The sequence below is a fragment of the Amia ocellicauda genome, chromosome 17 (assembly GCF_036373705.1).
Source record: "Amia ocellicauda isolate fAmiCal2 chromosome 17, fAmiCal2.hap1, whole genome shotgun sequence".
Lineage (NCBI taxonomy): Eukaryota > Metazoa > Chordata > Actinopteri > Amiiformes > Amiidae > Amia > Amia ocellicauda.
This window is the reverse complement of record NC_089866.1, coordinates 18,802,229-18,828,437: the sequence shown is the minus strand read 5'-3', so window position 1 is coordinate 18,828,437 and position 26,209 is coordinate 18,802,229. Positions and strand designations below refer to the sequence as shown.

The 26,209-nt window shown below is 41.2% G+C and overlaps 2 protein-coding genes across 3 annotated transcripts; one reads left to right on the top strand and one right to left on the bottom strand.

Moving 5' to 3' along the window:
- On the top strand, positions 1–11,138 carry gal3st1a (galactose-3-O-sulfotransferase 1a). The gene is made up of 3 exons (XM_066688761.1): positions 1–4,644; positions 7,838–7,973; positions 8,808–11,138. Exons 1-3 carry the CDS (start codon positions 4,584–4,586, stop codon positions 9,958–9,960), a joined length of 1,350 nt encoding a protein of 449 aa, XP_066544858.1. The 5' UTR covers positions 1–4,583; the 3' UTR covers positions 9,961–11,138.
- Positions 11,139–13,829: 2,691 nt separating this feature from the next.
- Positions 13,830–26,209, bottom strand: lztr1 (leucine zipper like post translational regulator 1). Of its 2 annotated transcripts, XM_066688887.1 has the most exons (22): positions 26,099–26,209; positions 25,631–25,940; positions 25,246–25,308; positions 25,105–25,161; positions 24,884–24,963; positions 24,569–24,677; positions 21,841–21,924; positions 21,657–21,714; positions 21,206–21,345; positions 20,901–21,102; positions 20,109–20,153; positions 18,846–18,956; positions 18,662–18,754; positions 18,401–18,496; positions 18,070–18,256; positions 17,659–17,828; positions 17,349–17,505; positions 16,943–17,069; positions 16,605–16,754; positions 16,272–16,377; positions 15,949–16,029; positions 13,830–14,873 (listed from the first exon to the last, which is right to left on the bottom strand). In XM_066688887.1, exons 2-22 carry the CDS (start codon positions 25,798–25,800, stop codon positions 14,757–14,759), a joined length of 2,403 nt encoding a protein of 800 aa, XP_066544984.1. In that variant the 5' UTR covers positions 25,801–25,940; positions 26,099–26,209; the 3' UTR covers positions 13,830–14,756. The 2 variants fall into 2 exon arrangements, 1 of the variants encoding a protein (XP_066544984.1); XR_010804820.1 differs by lacking the exon at positions 16,272–16,377 and having other exon boundaries at positions 16,678–16,754; positions 25,631–26,146.

Genomic DNA, 26,209 nt, shown 5'->3' with positions numbered 1-26,209 from the left:
GCCATTCCTCACATTCTCGCCCAGCTCACCGCTCAGCGTGGCTCTAAGATTTTTGCTTCACAGCTGGCATTTTTGGACATTCTCGCTCTCTCTCACAAGAGCCGAAGTATTTGATCTGGGGGCAGAGTAGTATATTTATTATTACGAGGCAAAGATGCACCCTGCTTTTAAGTGTATTCTGCTCAAGCTGGTTGCATCATGGGATAGCAGCTCATTGTCCAGTGTGGGGAGCTGGTACTGAGATCCCCATTCTTCACAGGAGTCTGCTCTTCACTCTCCTGAATGTTGCAGCTGGGAAGCGCATGGTTTTAGAGACTGGAGATGTCTTAAAAGTTGCAGAGGGTCTTTTGATTTCAAACTTACATTTGGTCTGAATCTTCCATTTCATTTGTTCAGTTTCAAGAGTGGTCTTGGCCAGTTTCTCTCTTCCCAAAGTCCTGAAAATAGTAATACTTCTGACACAGCAACCCGATATCCGGAGGTGGTGTAGGATTTTAACTTTTTTATTTCAAGAAAGGGTGGAGCGTAAGTTTAAACTTGTACCATGCTGTGATCCCTGTGTAATTACCTAATAGTGAGAAGGTTGGGATACTGAAAGCAGGTGCATTTAGTGCTAACAGCAGGTGTGTTTAGGACTAACAACAGGAGATACCTTGACATCCTAATTCTTGGATCAATAGCCTCCAGACAAAACACAATTTTAGTTTTTACTCCTATAGTATATTTCCTTCCTACCTAATACGCCTGAAGACAAAGACATCAGGTGTTGGTGGGGTCTTTTATTTATCGTTTCTTTATCTGGTGATAGTTGATGTTTAAGTTACCGTTCTATATTTTTTAGAGCAAGAATTTGGGCATTCCATATTCTGGTTGATTAGGTATACATGTTTGAAAAGAGTTGTGAAATAGGCTCAAACACTTCTCAACTGCTGCTATATTTGTAGTTTTAGTAAGGCTTTTGTTTCTGGCTTTAATGGGAGACTTATATTTATTTATTTTTATTCGGTTATACTTACCCTGACATTGTCCAATAGTTGCTCTCTACATTCCCTGAAGGGTTTGTGCTTTGAATAGCCCTCTGTGTTGGAGAGCACAGAAGAATAGCGCCTCAGCCACCCCCACTCCCTTTCTCTCTACATACACACTGCTCCCTCGCAATAGCAATAGGCCCTCCGTTCCAGTTGACGTCACTTCAAGGGTGGCTGTCACCAAACCTCCCCATGGGACTGCGCCGCAGTTTGTGTTACAGCCAGGGAGGGGGATCAAAGACTGGAATTTTGGAGAACACCTGACAAAGTGAGATGTGGGAAGAAACCCAACAAGAGTTGCACATATAGACACTTCACAACCACTGGAGACACTGGGCTCATATGACGGATACACTGCATCTCTGAGGGATTACAGGACTGCACACCATCCCTGGAATCAGGCTGAGACACACAACGCTGCAGGAAGACAGGAGATCAACCTGTCAATTGTGTCTTTGGAGTCTGGATTAAAAACAAACAACAAAATCTTCCTTGCAGCTTTTTCCCCATCCTGCATAAAACTGACTTTCCAGGAGTTATTCACAGTAAGGTAATCTTCCTCTACATGCTTGTTTTCCACTGAAAGTTGTAATCCACTGACTGGTTAAGCCATAAATTCATGACTACTTTAAATTTGCTTTGAAGCATATAAATGACCTACATACCATACAGTGTGTATCTAAACATGGGTGTGTGTGTCTGTACATACTGCGTAGTTTATACAAGAAAATAAACACCCCGTTATGCAGTGTTAGAGGGTGATTTTACTTGTAACAGATTTTGTAATTGGGAGTGTGTTGAGCAACTTATGTAAAGAATAACAGTGTGCACATGGAAAAATGGAAATGCACAGTGATTGTCAACTTAATACAATGTTCTTACCGCATCTAAATGATCACATCCTCTGCTTTGAAAAGTGCAGCATGTCACTTGCTGGTGTTTGTGTTTATCAGAGCCTCAGGATAGACTTGTAACCCCATTTAGCCAGCAGTGGGTTTTCTAATACTAAGGAGTGAGGCTGGAATGGGACTACAGGTCATCTTCATTTCTAAATGGGAAAGTTATCAAATTTCCTATCAACTTGTAAAACATATCAAGCTGTCAGGATACAGTCCGTAAAAATGTCTTAGTGCGTTTGTTAGGAAATCTCTCCCATACACAATACAATGCTCTCCTGCCCTCAATAGTTTACATTTGAAATTTGTCACATTTGTGGCACACACAGGATTATTTGTTAGCTTACACGATTGTTTTCCTTTGCTTTCAAATTTGAAACTCAGCTGTAAAATGTATCTTCAATATTGGAAATGTTTACCGAACATACCAGAAATGGTCCGAAATTGATATATTTATAAAATGTTTTAGGGTAGAAACATTTTGAACATACAAAATCATTTTTTATTATTAAGCGGTGGGCTCTACAACATCCCTGCCTTTTACTTTAAATACATACAATTGTGTTTTAATGATGGGATCAATTGGCATTTTATTCAATTATTGCATTAGATACATAAAGAATACATAGAGTAGACACTGTCTGTTGTACTATTTTAGAGTTTTACAACTCTATCCTTTGTAGATAGTGTAGATCAGGAACCCGTCTGAGCTGTTTTGTGGCTTTGAGATCACTGACCTACTGCATTTAAAATTAGATCCCATGGTACTCAATGTGGATTGGGATGAATAAACCCCCAGAGGCATGTGAATTACACAACAGGGAAATCACAGTGAATACTTCACCAGTGGCAGTTTTTTAGGCTATAAAAAATGTATAATAGAACATTATTAATCCATTTTAGCCACATGCACACATCAGACATGGATCACAACACATTACATTTGTAAGAAAGTGGTTTGGGTTTAAAATCATTAAAATCATCTCTACACCCCTCTTAAAATACAATGCACAATACACACCACCAGTTTGCCTCCCCTGCTGATTCTCACAGGAAATCAATGAACCAAACTAAGAAGTAAATTATTGTTTTTCTCACACTTTTAATAGCATGCAGTGGCACTTGAAATTAACGAGAGAATTCGTGAAGTGTTACCCGGTAGAGTTGATGCCTAACTAAACCAGGAGGTGTGGGGATTTTTAGGTCATTTGCAGGGGAAGCAGCTACATTAAAGCCCTGAATCAAGACTAATGCTCAGATTTATTTTGGCAATGCGCGACCTGTGGGTTAACAATTGCAAAAACGCTCGGCTTTAATGACCAATTCATATGCTGAGGGCAAAACGCAGGGAGTATTGCTTACAGCCTGTTCAAAGGAAAGAGCTCTCTGTGTCTTGGATTTCCTTTCATGAAGGAGTCAGGCAGACCAAACGTCAAAAGAAACACAGATGAGTTGTTCAGTTGCTGCTTTGTTAATTTTTTATTTTATTTTTTGGGGTATGGTCTAACTTTCACAAAACATTTCGGCTTATCAACCTGAGAAGTGGATCACATTCATGCCTAAAGCACCCAGAGAGTTGTATAGTGTCTTAGGAGAGATCCAAAGACCAATTAGCAGCATAAGTGAACATTGACTTACAATAGATGCCCTGCAGATAAGTATTATGCATTTAGAATTCATTTTAGTTTTAGTTTTAGTTTTAGTCTTTTGTGCTCAGTCAGCACTGAGTTGCGATCTGGTTACCTGCTGTTGAACAGAGTCACTTACCTTGTAGCTATCAGATTCCACAGGAATTTATAATTCATTCAATGGACAGGGTACTCTGTAAAAGGGCCATTCAGACATGCAAGCTGGCCCCAGCCAGCTGAAACTCTTCTTTCAGCAAAAAACATTGCAGTGGATCTTGGAAATTAGTGAATTTGTCACAATATAGGGCAGAGTCGAGCTTTCTGAAACAACCCATTTACATCATGATTTATGTCATGTCCGGATAATTATACGTTTAACAGCCGGGTGAAGAAAATAAAGGAGGGAAGGGGAGTGTAACAGTAAAGTACATACGGCTCTCGTTGGGCAAAGTAGGATTGTCCCGCTCATTTGAGTGCGAAAAGAACTGAAGAAGGCCAAACCAAAGGGAGTGAAAGACAGAACAATGAGACAATAATAAAATAATAATTAAAAAAAAGTTTAAAATCAGACAAGAACATCTGAAGATTATCACCTGAAACACACATACATTTTAATCCTGGGAACAATATTCATAGGATGTTATCCTATAAGAGGTCTGCTTCTGCTTGGTGCACTTCCTGTATATTTTATTGTAATTTGACTTAAATTGCATTACTCGTTAATCGTATTGTATTGTTTTCTGTGTACTGCTTCTGAGTGGTTTTCCATGTGTTTCCCCATATTTACTTTTGTCCCACTCTTGTAATTTTGTATATAATAAAGCCATTAAAGATCAACTTTATACATAGTTTTCACTGGCAGTTAAGATGCATACAGATACTAGATGCTAGAGGATTACTAGTCTAACAGGTTTAGCAGCATGTTATGCGAGAGAGTATGAACTAGTCTGAGGTGCTCAGTGTATGAATCAGACGTGCAGCTGCGATTCGTGTGATGCTCGATACTTTAGTACGGACTGAGATTATGCTGCATGATGATTAAACGTAAATATTTCCTCCTTGTATTTCTGAAGGGCCATCCAAGGGGACAAGGTAAGATTTGTAAGACACTGGCTGATATCTAGAGCTGCAATCTCTGTCAAGCCGAAACCAGGAGTTCTGATATGAAATGTCTTGTTATATCTCCTGCTAAAATGTACCAAGCTTGCTTTCAGATGTCCCTCTTTCATTTTGCGTGTCTTGTACCTAGACACATCATCATCATCAACTTGCAAAGGCGCTCACATCTTTAAAGATTAAACCTAGTGAGATGGATATGTTTATACAAAGTCTAGAAAAACATGTTTTAATGGGAGTTGGAATTACCTTGAACCTAAATCTTAAATTGAACTGTTTATTATGTAATGCTTTTGTTTTGACAAACACTTACTTACAGATAGAGCTGTAACATATATTAATTTTGATTTCAAAGGGGGGGAATAAATCACAGAAAGTAGTGTGGTTTGTTTCATGAGTAGTTTTAATGTAGTTATTATCCATTGTCTGTCAGGGTTTACTCATAGGTGTGGCAGGTGCATATATGGAAATCATTTAATTAGATTGCTCAATAGAACAAAATCATTTCACAAACTCAACCCTCCCTTACTGACACAAGAATAAAACAGACAGTTGGATATTGAGACTCACACCTTGTTGAACTGTGCCACACTGCTAAAGGTGGTGTGATTCAGACTTCAGAGAGACAGAAGCACAAGAGACACGTGGCTTACAGTAATTCATTTGTTGCCTGGAAAGCAAGGTTGCTCCCCATGGAACAGTTTTTATTCTAATAGGCAGAATTCATCTGGACAGGAAGCAATGTCAGCAGCAGAATTTTGCATTTCTGCCAGCCCCCTGAAGTATTGCCCTGACGTCACTAATAGCAGGTTAATTGAAACAGGAAGCCATAGGGCTGTGTTGACTGGCATGTTCACTTTCCACAAACAGCATGGTGAGGGACACACAGGAAGTAAGAACTCCCACAGGAGAGGCAATTCTTCTCTAACAATTGGACCCAGGTGGAAATTAAAGATCTCAGCCTTTCAAATTTTCACAAACACGGGTTTAAGCTATGGACTGTGAATACCAAGTGTTCCCTGTCTCTCCAATTAGTGGAGCATGAGCTAAGCTGTCCACTATGTGTAATCTTAAGGCGTCTGAAGACCAATTAAGATCATATCAATTAGCGGTGACTATCGTGGACCTTGTCCATTCACCCGATCCTCGACATTCTACATGCATCGAAGCGCCTACTAGAAGAAATGTTTATGCAATAGAGGTGAGGGGAGGCGCCCCTGTAGCTCCCGGAGACAAAGGCACATGTATTGAGCCTTCATGATATAGCCCCCATTGTAGTATATGGAACAACTACTGTAGGTCCCCACTAGTGGCATAAAAATGCTGCTTTATCCTATGCTTTCCCAGCCCCCCAGAAGCTGGCATTCACTTGCTTTAGCCTTATTCTCTCAGTTCCGTATACAGCGCTGAATTTGTTGCCTTTCATTTGATCCCATGGAGAGGCAAATGGATAGGCTATATTTTCATCATGTGATATCTTGAAGGAGCCTTTATTTATTCATTTGTGTATTTATTTCTGTATGTATATGTAGTGTATTTAAGACAACATAATGGAATGAGCACAGGTTCATGCGCTCTGTAAGAAGCTAGACGCCGCCTCCAGAAGCCGCAATACACCTGCTTCAGCCTTATTTCTCTCAGCTCCCAGGGGCCGCACACAGCATGTTTTAACCCTCCGGCTCAGCGCCTCCAGAAGCCCATATTGCTTTAGCCTTACTGGTCTCAGTTTCGTCTCTTACAGCCTCCATTTCCTGCATTTTGTGATCCTATCAAGGGGGGAAAATTGATAGGCTACATTTTAAACCTGTTGTGTTTTGCAGGTGCCTTTATTTAGCCTATATGTGTATATATTTATTTTAATAAACAAGACCACACAATAACAGGGCCATGCATAAAACAGTGAATAACACTGATAATCTAGTTATCATGGCACCCGTCAGTGGGTGGGATGTATTAGGCAGCAATTGAACATTTTGTCCTCAAAAGTTGATGTGTTAGAAGCAGGAAAAATGGGCAAGTGTAAGGATCTGAGGGACTTTGACAAGGGCCAAATTGTGATGGCTAGACCACTGGGTCAGAGCATCTCCAAAACTACAGCTCTTGTGGGGTGTTCCCGGTCTGCAGTGGTCAGTAACTATCAATAGTGGTCCAAGGAAGGAAAAGCGGTGAACCGGCCACAGGGTCATGGGCGGCCAAGGCTCATTGATGCACGTGGGGAGGGAAGGCTGGCCCGTGTGTTCCGATCCAACAGACGAGCTACTGTAGCTCAAATTGCTGAAAAAAAAGTGAATGCTGGTTCTGATAGAAAGGTGTCAGAACACACAGTGCATCGCAGTTTGTTGAGTATGGTGCTGCGTAACCGCAGACCAGTCAGGGTGCCCATGCTGACCCCTGTCCACTGCTGAAAGCGCCTACAATGAGCACGTGAGCATCAGAACTGGACCATGGAGAAATGGAAGAAGGTGGTCTGGTCTGATGAATAACTAGTTCAAGGTGTTGACTTGGCCTCCAAATTCCCCAGATCTTAATCCAATCGAGCATCTGTGGGATGTGCTGGACAAACAAGTCCGATCCATGGAGGCCCCACCTCTCAACTTACAGGACTTAAAGGATCTGCTGCTAACATCTTGGTGCCAGATACCACAGCACACCTTCAGAGGTCTAGTGGAGTCCAGGCCTCGACTGGTCAGGGCTGTTTTGGCGGCAAAAGGAGGAGCTACACAATATTAGGCAGGTGGTCATGATGTTATGGCTGATCAGTGTACGTCATATAATTGGGTGAGGTTAAATAGATTCATACATAGTCATATAGATATATAGACATGTATCGCTACATCGAGACATTGAGAGAGAGAGAGAGAGAGAGAGAACCTACGGTGTAAAGGGTTAAACAGTGGGGGAGCACGACTTAGTTAAAGTTATTTATGAGCGTAATATTGGCTGATTTTAATGTTTTAATTACGCATTCGTGTAATTATTGGTATTTTAAAAATAACTTTCTGAGGTGTTCTATCTTTGTGAAACGGTCCGAAATATGGCCTACCATTTAAATTACTTTTAGCTTCAGTCTTCAAAGAATATATATATATATATATATATATATATATATATATATATATATATATATAGTCTATAGTCTATAGTCTAACCCTTTTTTTTCTCATCACAGCTGGGACCATGATTGGAAACCAAGGCAAACAGTGGAAATCCATGTGTAAGGGACTAGTCCTGGGAACCCTTCTAACCAGCTGCATGATCCTGCTCTACTCCTTAACTGCTCCTCCTGTGCAGCTAAATTTGCAGGAGTAAGTATGACGAAGCAACCCTGGGAAGTCAATATTGTGAAGACCACGAGGTTTTTGTAAAATAATCCATTGATAGAGTATTGAACTAAGCCGAATCAGCAATGAATAAATATATCTTAAAGGCATACTCCAGTATTTTGGCATTTTAGCTTGATGTCTTACACATACAGAGTCATACGAATCCGTGGAAACCTTTTTAATTCTGTGCATCCAGTTTGAAGAAATTTGAATTTTTCATTTCGTTAACATAACACAATAGCTGGAAGTCAATGGTCGCAAAGCGCTGACTCAAAAAAACAGATAATAGTCCTTTTAAATACTCAAAAGCTGGGTGGATAGCACATTTGTACATGAAGTATTCTATACAAGTCTATACAAAATCACACGTAATTTGATTAATATGTTTAAAAGTATTTTTCTGTTGGAACTATCTCGCCGAAAGTAGGGAAGTATGTGGAAAATCATTTCTTATGATTACCAGTAAATTAACACATTTATTGAACTATTAATGTAGTATTTATAGTATTATAAGACTACACATGACAAACAGCCAAGCTTTTGAGTATTTAAAAGGTCTATTAGCCAGTTTTGAGAGTCAGCGTTTTGTGACCATTGACGAAAAAATTAAATTTCTTCAAACGATGCACAGAATTAAAGAAGGTTTCTACGGATGACTGGGTGAGTTAGACATCAGGCTAAAATGCCAAAACACTGAAGTATCCCTTTTAACATTATATATTTTTGGGGAGTCCAAAGGGTCAGATAATACTAGGATCTAATTAAACATATCAATTACTATTACTTTCAGCTCATATATTTTATTTTTTCTAACAGGATTCCAGTGCCTTATTCATGTGCATATCGGCCTTCACACGCCCGGGGACAGCACTTAAACACTTCCCAGAGTGCATCAGGGCAGGGAGGAAGCTGTACGCCAAAGGTAGACTTAATGTTCATGAAGACTCACAAGACGGCAAGCAGCACTATCCTGAACATCCTTTTCCGTTTCGGGGAGAAGCACCGGCTCAAATTTGCCTTCCCCGACAGCCGCAATGATTTCTTCTACCCCTCTCCCTTCCAGCGCACGCAGGTGAAGGACTACCGGCCGGGGATGTGTTTCAATGTGATCTGCAACCACATGCGATTCAACGAGCCTGAGATTTTGAAACTATTGCCAGCTGACACTGCTTACGTCACTATCCTGCGGGACCCTGCCGAGCTTTTCGAGTCGTCCTTCCACTACTTTGGCAAAGTGGTGCCGCTCACTTGGAAGATCTCCGCGGAGGACAAGGTGGCTGAGTTTCTGCGTGAACCCTGGCGCTACTACGACCCCGAAGGTTACAATTCTTTCTACCTCCGGAACCTGCTGTTCTTTGATTTCGGCTACGACAACAACCTCAGCCCCGACGACCCCCGAGTGCAGCAGAGCATCCAGGCCATTGAGAACCGTTTCCACTTGGTGATGATGGTGGAGCACTTCGAGGAGTCGCTCATCCTCCTGAAAGACACGCTCTGCTGGGACATGGAGGACTTGCTCTTCTTCAAGCTCAATGCCCGCAAAGATTCCTTGGTGTCCAAACTCACCCCTGACTTGAGAAGCCAAGCCTTGGAATGGAACGCCATCGACTGGATGCTTTACCGCCACTTCAACCTCACCTTCTGGAGGAGGGTGGAGGCTTACGGGAGGGAGCGCATGGCCCGGGATGTGCTGGAGCTGCAGAGGAGGAACTCAGAGATGGCAGCCATCTGCATCGAGGGTGGGCAACCCGTGGAGGCCGGCCGCATCCAAGACACATCCATGCAGCCCTGGCAGCCGATCGGGGAGAAGTCCATTCTGGGCTACAACCTCAAGAAGAACATTGACAAAAAGCATCGCAAACTCTGTCGCAAAATGCTGACTCCCGAAATTCAGTACCTCACAGAGCTGGGGGTCAACCTGTGGATAACCAAACTGTGGGCCCACGTGAGGGAGTTCCTAAACTGGTAGCGGCAACACAGCCATTAAGAACCGAACAAAATGGATGAACCACTTGAATCAGCTGAGCATATTCTTGCAAAGAATGAGAAGACATGCACTGCCATCATGATTTCTGTGCCTTAAATCGGTCTGCTGCACGAAGAACTGACTGAAAAGCTTCTGGTTGTCATTCGTTGACTGTGCTGAACTTTTTTTTTTTTTTTACAATCCCAGAATTGATAGTAAAAGGCATCTAGCACGGAGTCTTTTTCATTCCATCAGGACTGGGTTATCTGCTCCCTCCTATGGTGCTGTTAAACCAATGCATTGTTACAGCACGTGCACAGGAAGCCAGCAAACCGACATACACATTTAAGACGATATTTATTTATTGTTACATTAAGAAAACTGTGTCCATTGTCCAACTTGTTTTCAGGAACAAATGGCTGATTATCTTTTCCGAGTGCTCTGAGCAAGTGAAAATGTGAAATACAAGAGCTACAGTTGGCCAAACCTTTTTTTATTGGACATCTGTGTGATGTGCAGATCACTGATTTCAGTCAGGCATTAACACTCACTGTAGATGTTCCAACTCCTATGAGGACAAGCATATTAGGCTACTGTAGTCTCTGAAGATCACATATAAAGACCACTGAATTCCAAGTAATGATAATAAACAAGTAAATAAATCTGCACATCAAATCAAAAGACAACAATAGTATTGTGGGAAACCTTGAAGAGATTAAATAATTTAAATATATATATTTTAATTTGTTGTTTACTAGACTGCAATGTTAGCCCTTCTAAACTAGTATTAAAGTATTACAGGTGCTATCTATATACACTCACCTAAAGGATTATTAGGAACACCATACTAATACTGTGTTTGACCACCTTTCGCCTTAATTCTACGTGGCATTGATTCAACAAGGTGCTGAAAGCATTCTTTAGAAATGTTGGCCCATATTGATAGGATAGCATCTTGCAGTTGTTGGAGATTTGTGGAATGCACATCCAGGGCACGAAGCTCCCGTTCCACCACATCCCAAAGATGCTCTATTGGGTTGAGATCTGGTGACTGTGGGGGCCAGTTTAGTACAGTGAACTGATTGTCATGTTCAAGAAACCAATTTGAAATGATTCGACCTTTGTGACATGGTGCATTATCCTGCTGGAAGTAGCCATCAGAGGATGGGTACATGGTGGTCATAAAGGGATGGACATGGTCAGAAACAATGCTCAGGTAGGCCATGGCATTTAAACGATGCCCAATTGGCACTAAGGGGCCTACAGTGTGCCAAGAAAACATCCCCCACACCATTACACCACCACCACCAGCCTGCACAGTGGTAACAAGGCATGATGGATCCATGTTCTCATTCTGTTTACGCCAAATTCTGACTCTACCATCTGAATGTCTCAACAGAAATCGAGACTCATCAGACCAGGCAACATTTTTCCAGTCTTCAACTGTCCAATTTTGGTGAGCTTGTGCAAATTGTAGCCTCTTTTTCCTATTTGTAGTGGAGATGAGTGGTACCCGGTGGGGTCTTCTGCTGTTGTAGCCCATCCGCCTCAAGGTTGTACGTGTTGTGGCTTCACAAATGCTTTGCTGCATACCTCGGTTGTAACGAGTGGTTATTTCAGTCAAAGTTGCTCTTCTATCAGCTTGAATCAGTCGGCCCATTCTCCTCTGATCTCTAGCATCAACAAGGCATTTTCGCCCACAGGACTGCCGCATACTGGATGTTTTTCCCTTTTCACACCATTCTTTGTAAACCCTAGAAACGGTTGTGCGTGAAAATCCCAGTAACTGAGCAGATTGTGAAATACTCAGACCGGCCCGTCTGGCACCAACAACCATGCCACGCTCAAAATTGCTTAAATCACCTTTCTTTCCCATTCAGACATTCAGTTTGGAGTTCAGGAGATTGTCTTGACCAGGACCACACCCCTAAATGCATTGAAGCAACTGCCATGTGATTGGTTGGTTAGATAATTGCATTAATGAGAAATTGAACAGGTGTTCCTAATAATCCTTTAGGTGAGTGTATATAAAGAATCCTATGTCCTGCTTATGCATTGTTATTTTTTTTTCTGTAGGATAATTCTTTATATCAAAAGAGCAGTGATCACGTCTAGATAGTATCATGGATGTGTGAGCAGCGTTGAGTAATTTATGAATGTAGCGTGATTGATTTGCTGGGCTTTCTCGGTTGTACTGTGAACCACATCATAGAGGCATCTATAGTTTCCGCTTTCATCCAGTTTTGAAAGCCAGACTCCATAACCCACTCGCTATAGCTGACCAGGTCTGCTTGACCAGTCAAAATCAACTTTGACTTCCAAGCACAGCGTCGAGGTAGTTCACAACTGTGTACTGAAACGCTCTCCTAAGTGTGGGCAGATCAAAAGTGGATTTGGGAACAGTGAAAATAAGAAATACTGATGCAGTGAGCTGTCAGTGCACCAGACTCATCATGTGTGATCTGAGTGAAAATGAACAGGTTGTGGGAGAATGAGCTTGGTAGTAAGTACATTTTTCATTTATTTAATGTGTTACACTAATCTTGAGTGTTGTATTTCTTTATTGCCACTATGCTGTAAATGAAATGTTACCTTGTGTTTTTCTGGCACACCCAAAAACACCTAATCCTCATTATCTGATTGAAAGTGTGCCTGAAGGCTTCTTCAAATGAGATCAAAGAAACAAAACCTCAAAAGCATATAAAGCTGCAAATATCAGTTAATATTTTATGATTCTACTCCAACCTTCTGTTTTATCATTTTAAATCTTGGGTATTGTAGCTGTCGGAGTGTCAATGGAAAGGTTACAGAATGTAAATATATTGGGTAAAAGCTCCTCCTGGAAAAGACTGTATAAGCTTTACAAATAAGAAAGAAATCTCTCTCAAAACATACACAGTGCATATGTATATATCTGAAATCATGCAACTGGATTGAAGATGGCAATCATCTTGTGAATCGGTTCTGGTCCTTTTGCCCTGGCTGCTGCTGTGGTTAAATCAGGTCTCCAAACCCAGGTCGAGTTAATCAAATCACTCGTGCTAGTTACTCATCAATTAAGCACAATTCAATTAATTCCATTCAATTAAGGAATCTCTGGTCCTTGACAGTAGAAGTATGTTCAGCTGTGCATTACAAATGCTCTCTAAGCTATCGAATATATCAGACCACCTGCTTAAATGATCAGAATTAGATTTTTTCACGTCTTTATCAATTGAGGATTTAAGGGTGAACTATAAACCCTGTAAAGATTGAACCGCTCCAGGCCCAGAGCTGAAGGCAACTTACTTACACAATCGGCCAACGGACAAGTGTCGGGAGTTTCAGATGAAACCTTTCCACGCTACCTCCAGTTGTCCAGATCAGGCCTGTATAAATTTTATTTCATTCAAGCAATTGAGTGTGTACTGTGTGGTCTGAGTACATCATTTGCATCTTGTTAAATAAATGGAAGAATCCTCTGTGTGGATCTGATTTCCTCTCTGCTCTCATCAGGGTTTATAAACTCGTCAATGTCTTCAGTAGGTGGCAGGCATAAGCAACAAGTTAATACTCAAGGCAACACTATTTAATTGATGGGACTCAGTTGTCTAATCATTTTCCATTATATATTTTTCCATATAAATGCCTTTTTTTTAAATAATGGCTGAGAGAGTTATTGCATTATATCACAATATTTTTCTAGGGAAACATCAATGCATTAATGAACATTTTCTTCTATTCCACAGTTCACTATGAGCCAAAAAACAAAAGCATTACATTTAACAGTTACATTTTGTAACAAATCTATCAACTGAATAACCACTAAACAAGCAGCACACAGTTCAGGCAATTAAATGTAGAAACAAAATCAGACAAGGTCAGATACACAATTAGTTTAACATTTTTACTTTATTATGCTTCAAGACATGACGTTTACATAAAACACACACACAATACTTGTACATATCATATCGGAGACACAGGTGACAAAAGGCACTATACTGTTTTGAACAAAATAGCAGTTGTGATTACAGTAAAGCTTACAATAGCACCACCTTGTACAAACTGCCAACTTCCATAAACAAAGTATCCCGCATATACTTTTCCCCCCTACTAAAATGCTGACTTATAGCAAACTCTTCTGCTATACTTGACATGAAAAGCTAACCAATGGGAATTGAGCAAAAGATAATTAAATGTGAATATTTTTGCAATGAGAATACTCTTTTCTCTCCTGTTATATTTAAATTCAAATTTGGGATATTTTACATGATAAAAAAAAAGCAAATCAGCCTCAATGCAAATCTTTCAATGACAATCAAAAAACTATAATGCTTGCATGTAATAGTAATATATAAACAAAGAACACAAATCAAAGATGGGGCTCAAAGTTGTCTTTTAATTGTAACATTGGGGAATTATTAAAGAACAGAACATTCAGAGGGTTTTCTTGTTTAACCAAAGCATTTTATATTTCAATTAACCAGTTAGCCAACTTCAAAATGACAGGTGTGTTTCAAGTAATAATTTGTTTTTTTAATAATTCTGCCACTGGAATCTTTTCCAAAAATTAAACTGGGCAACTTTTTGGTTTTGCAGTCTATCATGCAAGTAAGAATCAGTATGTACATATTAAAAAGCAGATACTGTATGTAATAAATGTCCAACAAGAGGCAGATTCACGTGGTGGAGGTACTGTGTCATGCTAGTGTACTAGTCCATACAGTCACACGGAAAGCACACGGGGAATGATTTCTGGGAGAGTGGAATGGGTGTGGAGTGACACTGAGGAACTGACTAAGGACAGGCAAGTCCTGCTAAATGTCCGAGCCCATTTCGGCACACTGCTTATCAGATATGTGAGTAGCTAAGGACTCAATGATGTCGAGCAGTAGCGGCTGGCTGAGGGACCTCAGGTTTGGTAGCTTGGAAACCTTGGGAAGGTAAACAAAACTAAATTAAATAAAAAATAACAAGTAAATAAAAATCAAAACAGAACTGAAGAAAAAGCCAGGGGGCATGATTCTGCACTAGACACTGCATATATAAGACCATGATTACATAAACACATTTATTCTGTAATTGTTTTTGCCAAATATAAATTATGTAAATAAAACTTTCTACAAAACAAGAAATGGGTATTCTTTATACTGTACTGCTTTAAAGAGATTATTGATATTATTGTATCACTGGTGACAATCTAGCAAAAAAAAAAAACTTCTGTAAAGGTTAAGAGATCGTCAAAACTACCACAAGTATTTTTCTTTGATGGATTTAACCAATAAGCTTTAATTTAGTATTTTCTCTGTCAAATATCAAAGCAGAAATACATGAATTTTAAAAAACATTCATTTGTTCAATATTGGAGAGAGCTATAAACTATTAAAAATGATCAAATTAGCTTTTAAAATCACTAAATTACATTTAAATAGATTTATTCATCCAAGCAGTACAAGATGTTTTGTCTCGATTTTGAACCAATAACATTCAATCGTCCTCAAAACACAGATTTCAAGCAAAACTATCTTAGGGGATTCTCTCAATTTGGGAAAGTCATGAAAAACTATTTCTGGTCACATAAATTGGCCGTTTCGATATGATGGGAAGGGGGAAGTAACCAGAAGAAAGTTCTATCGGGGGCTTGAAAATATGTATTCCAAAATCAGAAAAAAAGATATACAACTTGTCTAACTCATTTAAAATCCTTTACAAAAATGTTCCGATTCATACGAAGAGATGCCAAACATGTAAACATCAAAGACATGATTGTTGCTGCAATATTGTGATGAAAGTGCTGAGGACGCAGGACAAGACAAGACTTATTTCACTGCAGTGGTTCACCTGCACGACTTACTGTTTTACTGCAAATAATCTGAGAACCCAGAACAAAGAATCCATGCTGGAATCGGATCAAAAGTCTACCTTCTGGCCACGGAGCCACAGACAGCTAAGTCAGCAGTGATAGAGAGGGCAGCAGACAGCCAGAGCATCAGAAACAAGCCAACCCACCTTGATGAACTGATGCACTATGATGTGAAGGCAATGCTTCTTCATGTCCAGGGCCTGCGTCTTATCGGCAGCCTCGAGGATCTGGGAAAAATAAGTATTTAAAAAAAGCGCAGATTAATATACTTGTCTGTTAATTACATAGTTTTTTTTCTTAAATTATGATCAACAGTGCATTCTGCTGGTGTGAAGAAACTGGAATCAGCTTTAAATGCAAAAACATGCATTTCACTGCTATATATCAATTTCGCTCAAAAGGAAGACTATCTTTATCATTTAACTAATGCATTACATTCCAATTAATTATTTAAAATAAATCAAAGTACCTGCAGAACATTTTCCACTGTAACATTCATTTCCAGGTTCTGTTTACAGTAGGCTTGTAACCGGTTATTTGAGAAGCCATAGTAATATGGAGCAGCAAACAGATACCTGTGATCTCGCGTTAAGGGGAAACCAATTTCATTGCAAATGCAAATCCATCATTAATTTCCATGATGCCGTTAGTCTTCCAATCACCCTTCTCTACCACATTTCACTTCATTTATTTGATTCTAGTCACAGTGTATGTATATAGAAATAAAATAATTTTCAGTGAACCGTGGAGAGCGTGGGAGAGCACGGCCGCTATGTATTAATGCACGGGTGCGAGAGGATACAGGGAATCTTCGGGAGGCATGTTGACATCCCCGTAGTAAATGTAGCGCAGCATGGACTCGAAGGCCTGCTTACTTGGAACCATCTCCCCAATGGAGATGTTCACCTGGCCATCCTCTGGCATGAAGGAGCGGAACATGGCTTCGAAATAACTAGAGAAGGAGAGGAACCAACAAAAATGACCAAAACAAACTGAGATGAAGATAAAAAGAATGTGTAGATTTTGTATTGTATAACACATTTACAAAATAAAATAACGAAGTATCTGATTAACCTTTTTCTCCAATCACAACAGATTAACGATGATATCATCGTATTAAATGAACACGTTCAGCCTTACCTGGACCGGGCAGCGAGAATGGCCTTGTGTGCTGGGCGAGGGTGGCCATCTAACAGGAGGGTGATGTCACAGAACTCCAGTCCAGCTCCCTCCAGACACGCCTTCATGTCCTGGACCAGAGACGTTCCTGCAAAGCAACACGAAGATGAAAGGCCACAAGAGCACCGCCTCAGCTTTCCAGAGGTACCATAAAAAAATCTAACAAACATCACAGCAGCATTCTGGGAAACCAAAAAACACACACTGTGCATCTCCTAGAATGTGTCACAATCTAAAAAAAGGATACATGTGCACAGATTTGTATTTATCTATGATTTAAAATGATAGGCAAATGGATGTAAATTGCCCAAACAATGTCAATGTGGTCTACAGTGATGCGAGTGGGTGAGATTCAGCACACAGGTACCTATATCCACTGGCTGGTCTGAGTACACCCGAGGAGGAGGCTGCTGCTTCCTGCGCACGATCTCCACTATCAGAGGGGTGGACAGACGCTCGAACTCTTTGGTCATGATCACCTGGTTAAAGTGAGTCTCCTTCACCACAAAGTTAAGGCAGTGCTCCTGAAATGACACACGCGAGAACATTATACAAAATCAAGACAAAGAAAAATCGGCTGATAGAAACGTGAAATGGGCCGTTTTCTGATTCGGCTGAGCTTTTGAGTCTTCATCACGTAAGCTTGACTGGACGGCAGTGAAGACAGGAGGTCCTACCTTGAGCTGGTCCAGCTGCAGCTTGTTGGCGTTCTCACACACGATCAGGACATTCTGCAGGTCAACAGAGGCCTCGATGTACTGCACACACAGCTGCTCCAGACGGGACAGCTTGAAGCTCAGGGCCAGCTTATACACATCCATGATCAAGAGGACGTCCTGAACGTGCCCTGAGGAAAACAGCGACAGGCCAGAACATTAGGGATCACCATTATTTCAGCAGCACACACAGTGGGGCAACTCAGGGCTCTAGCGCTCGCTATTCAACACTGTTAGGAAAAAACTAACTTTCATCGTTTAAAGGAAAGCAAACAAAACAATCTGCTCTACAAAACTCTCGTTGTATTTTAAGCATCAAAAACACAGAACAACTTTTTGTTTGCTGACTGTTTTGGCCGCTGAGGGCACTACCTTTGCGTGGGTATTTGATTTTGTCCGTGTACAGGAATTGCATGAGCACTTCGAAGGGCTGAGCCTCGGCCTCGCGGATGGGCACCTCCAGAAGGGGCTGTGAGCGCGACGCCCTGCTGCCACCCCCCGCCGCCTCCTTTTGAGCGCCACACACCGCTTCGTCTTCCTCGCTCTCCTGCTTACACTTCTGCACAGAGACGCCCAAGAGGACCAGGTTGGTGACATTCAAGTTCGACTAGATTACAGGTATCAGTGTTATCTAATGCAGCTCAGTCTATAGAACATGTTACATTCTTAAATAAGTATCAGAGAATACATGGGTACATATTACCTGTTTCAGTCTGTCCCGTGCTTGAGCAATCTTCTTCCTTAGCCACCTGCACCGGGCCGTCACAATCGCAATGTGGCCCTTCACGCGCTCCTCCTTCTGCGGTTGAGAAGAGGAAGACGAGACAGTGAGAGCAAGTCTCGTTAGGGAGATGGCAGTTGGGCAGCTTGTCGTCACATTTTTGCAGTCATTGGTAAAGAAACAGAACTAGAAGGAAGAACACAAGGGTTCCTGGTGACACTAGAGAAAAACACTTTGACCCACCTCTCCAAGAATGAACTCCACGTCACAGAACTGCCGGTTCTCCCACAGTTTCCCATAGTCTTCATGTAAAGTGCATTTTGGGTAGCAGGAAAACTAGCAATGAAAGACAGGGGACGCAAAGAAAATAATCAGAATTTTGGATCCAATATATACACTGAAAAGGAAGGTAGTTTGGGAGACCTACCTGGAATCTGTACATTTCTCCACTACGCACATTGTTGTCCACCGTTCCACCAAAAATGTACATTGCGTCAGAAATCACGGCGGCCGCGTGGAACAGCCTCCCACTGGGCATCTAGAGAGAGACGCACACACAGGCTCTCAAACGTGGGAACGGCTTGAACCAACTCATTTCAACTGCAGAAAACGAGGATTAAGTGGAGGGATCTGGTTCCATCAATGCCTACCTGGAACTGAAATATATATTTTCTATCCGTACATCCTGTACCCTTCTTATTAAAAATAAATTAACAAGTCGATTTCATATTATCACACATTATTGCAGATTTAAGTAAAGTAAGTCAATTAATGTGACAGGTTTAGAATAAAACATTATTTGATTTGTGAATGACCACTCAAATTTTTTTAGAGTTAAGGGGCCCTCAACCTAAGCCTGAATCTTATTTACCAAAACCCTAGCAAAGCAGCAGAGAACTTCCGGAGACAAATAGGCCTACTTCAGATGAGCGATAATTGGGCAATGCTGTACAATGTTTACATAAGTATGAAAGGACCGTTATACATTACATCACACCTGTAATCTCCTGCACGTGTGTGAAACACAAACTGTACAGCAAGCTATTATAAAAAAAACTGTAAAAACCAAATTGATAAACTGAGATAAAGGGACACATTCCTATTCTACAAGAAACCAGCAGGGTAATCAAATAACACCTGAATGATCACCCCATCCTTTCTCCCATCGATCAAAACAATGACATTCGTTAACTAAAAACAACCAACCACAACTTCACGTAAATCTCCGGTTAGGCAGTAGCCTTCAGGGCAAAGTTAAAAGTCTAAAGTATCCAAATGCCTATTAACTTATTTTCAGAATGTAATAACTTAACTTCCCCCTAATTAGAAGTTAAAAAGTAGTTTTGGAAAAATACATTAGGCTTCACTTGAATACCTCTGCTGTCTGGAAAATTCCCTGAGGACAAAGAGCATAATTTTCAAACTTAAGCACTGTGCAAGTGATTAGTAAACTAAGTCCTTTAGTTTTAATGTATACCTTAAAAACAGTACTTAAAAATACTTTCTATGCATACAAAATGAGCTATTGCAGTGCGAGGATTTTAAAAAATAATATAATTGAGGGCTCATCTTTAGAGTTATCTCACAGAAATCCATTTGAACAAAAACAGTAAGTAAAAGGCAGATGGACACGGGAACAGCATCACTATTTTTGTATGTTCATGTAGTTATTATTTAAAGTTATTTTTACCAGGATAAACCCTTGAGATGAAGTCATCTCATTTCCAAGGGGGTCCTGGAAGGCAGAAAGGAGCAGTACTTAAAATACAAAAACACAGAGGAAAAAAACAAGGACTGACACACCCTGAAGGAGGAAAAAGTTAACATTTAACACTTAAAGCTTTCCACTGAGCAGAAGCCTCCTGCCATCAAATGAATATTAGTAAGTGAGTCGAGCTTTTCATTTACTCTGGACAGGATAACCACCTGTTCTGAGACGATCTTAATTGTTCACGAACTGTCCTGACCACTATATGAGCCAGCTCCATATCCTACAGGTTTTCTTCTAAAGCTCATATATAGTGAAGAGAACAATGTTTGCATGATTGTTCTTTGCAGATACTTAAAGCTTAGTTAGATCTGCTTTGTTCAGAGGAATTATAATTACTTTTACACTAATGAATTACATCGTATTGTATATCTGATCCGCCTGATTACTGTGGAATAAAAACAATTCTAGGATTTACTAAGTTAGTGAGGGGGGAAAAAACAACACATTTCAGAATGATGGAAAGTTAATCCACACTCATTCTGGACGATGCTTCAGTAAAGAATGGCAGACACCTCAACTCTTACAAATCTGACCATTGCACAATATATGTACGGCACTAGGGATGTGAAAAAACATGAAGAACAAAAGCAATTGTGTGTTCACCAAGCAAAAGGGACAATTGTATGCAAATATTATTGCGTTACATAAAATAAAACATTGGTATCAGAGCATGTATTGTCTTTACCGCCTGCCTCTCCTCCCCCACCGTACCTCACTGTCCGGGCTGGGTTGGATGACCTCCCACGTCTGGGAGTCCACGTCGTAGCAGTGCAGCTCGTTGGGCAGGGTGTTGTCTGCGGCGCCCCCGAACACGTACAGATGCCGATCGAAAGCCACCATGGTGTGCCCGTAGCGCCGCTGGGGGGGAGGGGGGGAGCCACGCAACAGGTGCTCAGTGGGGATTCGAGTCCATCTGAGCCGAGAAAACACAGGTAAGTCGCTTATTTATAATTATTCATTCCCTATTCGTTCTGTTTTGTCATCACTGATCAATCAGAAACAGTGACGCTGCTTACACTTTGTCTTTGAATTCAAACTGGAAGAGGTTATTGGTGATCTTGGCTCCGCTCTGCCCAGAGAAGACAAACATCTTGTCCCGGCACACGGCCACAGGGAAGTTACAGCAGGACGGGGGGATCTCTCCGCTCTGCTCGATCTGCAATGGGACGGACAGGACGCCTGTGACCCAATCCATCGTACTGCTCTGCTCGAGTCCAAACGTACTCAGATTCTTTAAATATACAGTCCAGACCATATTGGCGATTTCTGTTATTATTTAAAGAGGTGATCATGGGATTTAAACTGATAATCTGAGGTGTACAAACAGGTCGTGTCTTAGATGAAAACTAATTTCTAATTAGTGCAGTAACAACAAAGCTGGTCTACATTCTTTCAGTCCCCAAGTAATTTGTTTACACAGTTTAAGTTCCTGATGTTTCCAGGGAATGCAAACCCCAGCACACTCACCTCCTCCCAGCATGCTTGTTCACGATCCTGAAGGCTGATGGTCCACATGTCACTTAACCTGCATTGTAAAAGTAAGAACTGTTGTGACATGTGTAGTACAGCAGAACACACTTCATTTGAAACCTATCAACTGATATAAAGACAGGATTTAAAAACTTCTGAATCTCTTTATGGCCCAGTTTACCTTGCATTGCCATCATATCCAGCAAAAATCCAGAGTTTATCACTGTAGACTGTTGCTCCATGTGCAGATCTGGCAACAGGCAACCTACACAGAGGATTAACAAGAATAGTTATATTGCATAAGACACTGAATAAACCTATCCTGCTTAATAGCTCAAGCATTGGGCTAATTAAAATGTGCATCTTCTCTATATCACACGTGCTATAGCTTCTCAATGTACACTCACCTAAAGGATTATTAGGAACAACATACTAATACTGTGTTTGACCCCCTTTTGCCTTCAGAACTGCCTTAATTCTACGTGGCATTGATTCAACAAGGTGCTGAAAGCATTCTTTAGAAATGTTGGCCCATATTGATAGGATAGCATCTTGCAGTTGATGGGAGATTTGTGGGATGCACATCCAGGGCATGAAGCTCCCGTTCCACCAGATCCCAAAGATGCTCTATTGGGTTGAGATCTGGTGACTGTGGGGGCCAGTTTAGTACAGTGAACTCATTGTCATGTTCAAGAAACCAATTTGAAATGATTCGACCTTTGTGACATGGTGCATTATCCTGCTGGAAGTAGCCATCAGAGGATGGGTACATGGTGGTCATAAATGGATGGACATGGTCAGAAACAATGCTCAGGTAGGCCGTGGCATTTAAACGATGCCCAATTGGCACTAAGGGGCCTAAAGTGTGCCAAGAAAACATCCCCCACACCATTACAGCACCACCACCAGCCTGCACAGTGGTAACAAGGCATGATGGATCCATGTTCTCATTCTGTTTACGCCAAATTCTGACTCTACCATCTGAATGTCTCAACAGAAATCGAGACTCATCAGACCAGGCAACATTTTTCCAGTCTTCAACTGTCCAATTTTGGTGAGCTTGTGCAAATTGTAGCCTCTTTTTCCTATTTGTAGTGGAGATGAGTGGTACCCGGTAGGGTCTTCTGCTGTTGTAGCCCATCCGCCTCAAGGTTGTACGTGTTGTGGCTTCACAAATGCTTTGCTGCATACCTCGGTTGTAACGAGTGGTTATTTCAGTCAAAGTTGCTCTTCTATCAGCTTGAATCAGTCGGCCCATTCTCCTCTGACCTCTAGCATCAACAAGGCATTTTCGCCCACAGGACTGCCGCATACTGGATGTTTTTCCCTTTTCACACCATTCTTTGTAAACCCTAGAAATGGTTGTGCGTGAAAATCCCAGTAACTGAGCAGATTGTGAAATACTCAGACCGGCCCGTCTGGCACCAACAACCATGCCACGCTCAAAATTGCTTAAATCACCTTTCTTTCCCATTCAGACATTCAGTTTGGAGTTCAGGAGATTGTCTTGACCAGGACCACACCCCTAAATGCATTGAAGCAACTGCCATGTGATTGGTTGGTTAGATAATTGCATTAATGAGAAATTGAACAGGTGTTCCTAATAATCCTTTAGGTGAGTGTATATATATCGTTAATATACACTCACCTAAAGGATTATTAGGAACACCTGTTCAATTTCTCATTAATGCAATTATTAATAATGCAATTGCGTGGCATGGTTGTTGGTGCCAGACGGGCCGGTCTGAGTATTTCACAATCTGCTCAGTTACTGGGATTTTCACGCACAACCATTTCTAGGGTTTACAAAGAATGGTGTGAAAAGGGAAAAACATCCAGTATGCGGCAGTCCTGTGGGCGAAAATGCCTTGTTGATGCTAGAGGTCAGAGGAGAATGGGCCGACCGATTCAAGCTGATAGAAGAGCAACTTTGACTGAAATAACCACTCGTTACAACCGAGGTATGCAGCAAAGCATTTGTGAAGCCACAACACGTACAACCTTGAGGCGGATGGGCTACAACAGCAGAAGACCCCACCGGGTACCACTCATCTCCACTACAAATAGGAAAAAGAGGCTACAATTTGCACAAGCTCACCAAAATTGGACAGTTGAAGACTGGAAAAATGTTGCCTGGTCTGATGAGTCTCGATTTCTGTTGAGACATTCAGATGGTAGAGTCAGAATTTGGCGTAAACAGAATGAGAACATGGATCCATCATGCCTTGTTACCACTGTGCAGGCTGGTGGTGGTGGTGTAATGGTGTGGGGGATGTTTTCTTGGCACACTTTAGGCCCCTTAGTGCCAATTGGGCATCGTTTAAATGCCACGGCCTACCTGAGCATTGTTTCTGACCATGTCCATCCATTTATGACCACCATGTACCCATCCTCTGATGGCTACTTCCAGCAGGATAATGCACCATGTCACAAAGGTCGAATCATTTCAAATTGGTTTCTTGAACATGACAATGAGTTCACTGTACTAAACTGGCCCCCACAGTCACCAGATCTCAACCCAATAGAGCATCTTTGGGATGTGGTGGAACGGGAGCTTCTCTGGATGTGCATCCCACAAATCTCCATCAACTGCTAGATGCTATCCTATCAATATGGGCCAACATTTCTAAAGAATGCTTTCAGCACCTTGTTGAATCAATGCCACGTAGAATTAAGGCAGTTCTGAAGGCGAAAGTGGGTCAAACACAGTATTAGTATGGTGTTCCTAATAATCCTTTAGGTGAGTATATATATATATATATATATATATATATATATATATATATATATATATATATATATATATAGATATATAGATATATTTGGCCAAGAATGGGGTCTGGTGTTAGAATGACTCCGATAATAAAATGTACAGTTTTCATGGTGGTTCCGAAAAACTGATACCATACCTTCCTTCTACTTTCCACTCTGTCCACTGGCCAGTCGCAAATTTATACTCAAAAAGATCATTTTTATTCTTCAGGTTGGAGTTTGAGTAGATGTCTCCAGTGTAACCGCCTGGAAATATAAGAATGCATTCATATTCTAGAAAATAAGTTCTCGGGCACATGTATTAATGTGTATAACATATCATAGTGATTTTTACATGCATCATACAAATTATACTTTTATAAAGACATATACAACAAAAGGATCGGTGTAACATCATGTGACCCGATATACTCTAAACCTCAAGTGAAGAGGAAGATCAAAAGCAGACTCACCAAATACAAACATGCTGCTTCCGTACACAACAGCTGAATGGTGGTATCGGGGTGCAGGCGGTGTTCCAGTTGTAAAAGCCCTGATTAAACAGTTAGAAATCAAACCGTGCATCATGATAAAGCAAGAAATGATAACTCACTGAGGTTACTATAACTGCTACTTTCTAAATCTGCAAAACCAGTTATTGGGAACATGTTGCACACAGGGCAGCAAGCCTTACCTGCACCAGGAGCAGTCCTTCACATCAAACCTCAACAGGTCGTTCAGCATGTTCTTTCTAGTTGGAAAATAAAGAGATGCACACAGTCACACTGTTGTTTCCAACTGAATGTCAATTTTAAAGCCGATGAAAGATACCCACCCATTGTCTCCTCCAAATACATAGATAGCATCCTTATAGGCCACAACGGTGTGCTTACTGCGCCTGCAAGATTAGAGGGGGAAGAGAAATGAGGGATTCAACACAGTAAAATACAGACCACAAGCAAAATCTGTTCAAATAAGCAATCCCATTAGAGGACATCGGTGACATACTCAATACATGTCATGCATTGTATCCATCGTTATTGCATCAATTCGAATGTTTCGAATTCGAATGACATGATGTAGCCTATTAAAGAAAAACACGTTGTTTTCTAACATTCTTTTTGTATAAATTATTTTTATGATAGTTCTTCTCCTGCAGAACACACGCAGTTTGCATAACGGCACCCGCTAGGCACCCATCTTTAGGAAGGCCACTTTACCTGGCCCCCACAAACTCATCACACGGGGGCAACCTCCTCCAGCGATGGACGGTCTCAAAGGGGCCGAAGTTCAGCGTCAGGTACTCGACACTGTCCGAGCAGCTGTGGTCAAAATCAACACTCGGGGCGACCTTGGATTTACAAGACATGGCTCCTGGAAACCATGACATTCAACAGCCGCATAACACCACACGGTTTGCCCAAGAAATGCCCCAGTGCTCTGCGGGCAGACTGGTCGCCCTGTTGATACAATTCAGTTCATACGAGGAGTCTGAGCAGCGTTACTGCATCCTGAGTCTGAATTATAATCCTGCAAAAAGAAAGAAATCCTGTTGTCAAAAGCTTCAACGACCGGGTTGGTTAAATAAAAACAGATCAAATACACATGATGCGGAAAGTGCTACATTATTCGGATAACGATTAAACAACCAAATCAACAAAAATAAAGAGCAGCGCAGTCTAACAAACCCCAGCCATTACACTCGTCTTCCACGCCCCATCCCTAACAGAGCCCTGGGACTTGTAGTTCATCTCGGCGGGGCTCTCTCCTCGGCGTGACGGGGACCGGGGAAAAGAACA

Bases quoted from the DNA above. Each gene is read 5' to 3' on its own strand.
- lztr1 (XM_066688887.1), bottom strand. From the start codon at position 25,800: ATGTCATGGTTTCCAGGAGCCATGTCTTGTAAATCCAAGGTCGCCCCG. The intron at 24,964-25,104 runs GTAAGGCTTGCT...CTGTTTAATCAG, and splicing joins AAGGACTGCTCCTGGTGCAG to GGCTTTTACAACTGGAACAC. The intron at 18,957-20,108 runs GTAAAAATAACT...GTCTCTCTCTAG, and splicing joins CATCTCAAGGGTTTATCCTG to ATGCCCAGTGGGAGGCTGTT.
- gal3st1a (XM_066688761.1), top strand. From the start codon at position 4,584: ATGATGATTAAACGTAAATATTTCCTCCTTGTATTTCTGAAGGGCCAT. The intron at 4,645-7,837 runs GTAAGATTTGTA...TTCTCATCACAG, and splicing joins GGGCCATCCAAGGGGACAAG to CTGGGACCATGATTGGAAAC. The intron at 7,974-8,807 runs GTAAGTATGACG...TTTTTCTAACAG, and splicing joins GTGCAGCTAAATTTGCAGGA to GATTCCAGTGCCTTATTCAT.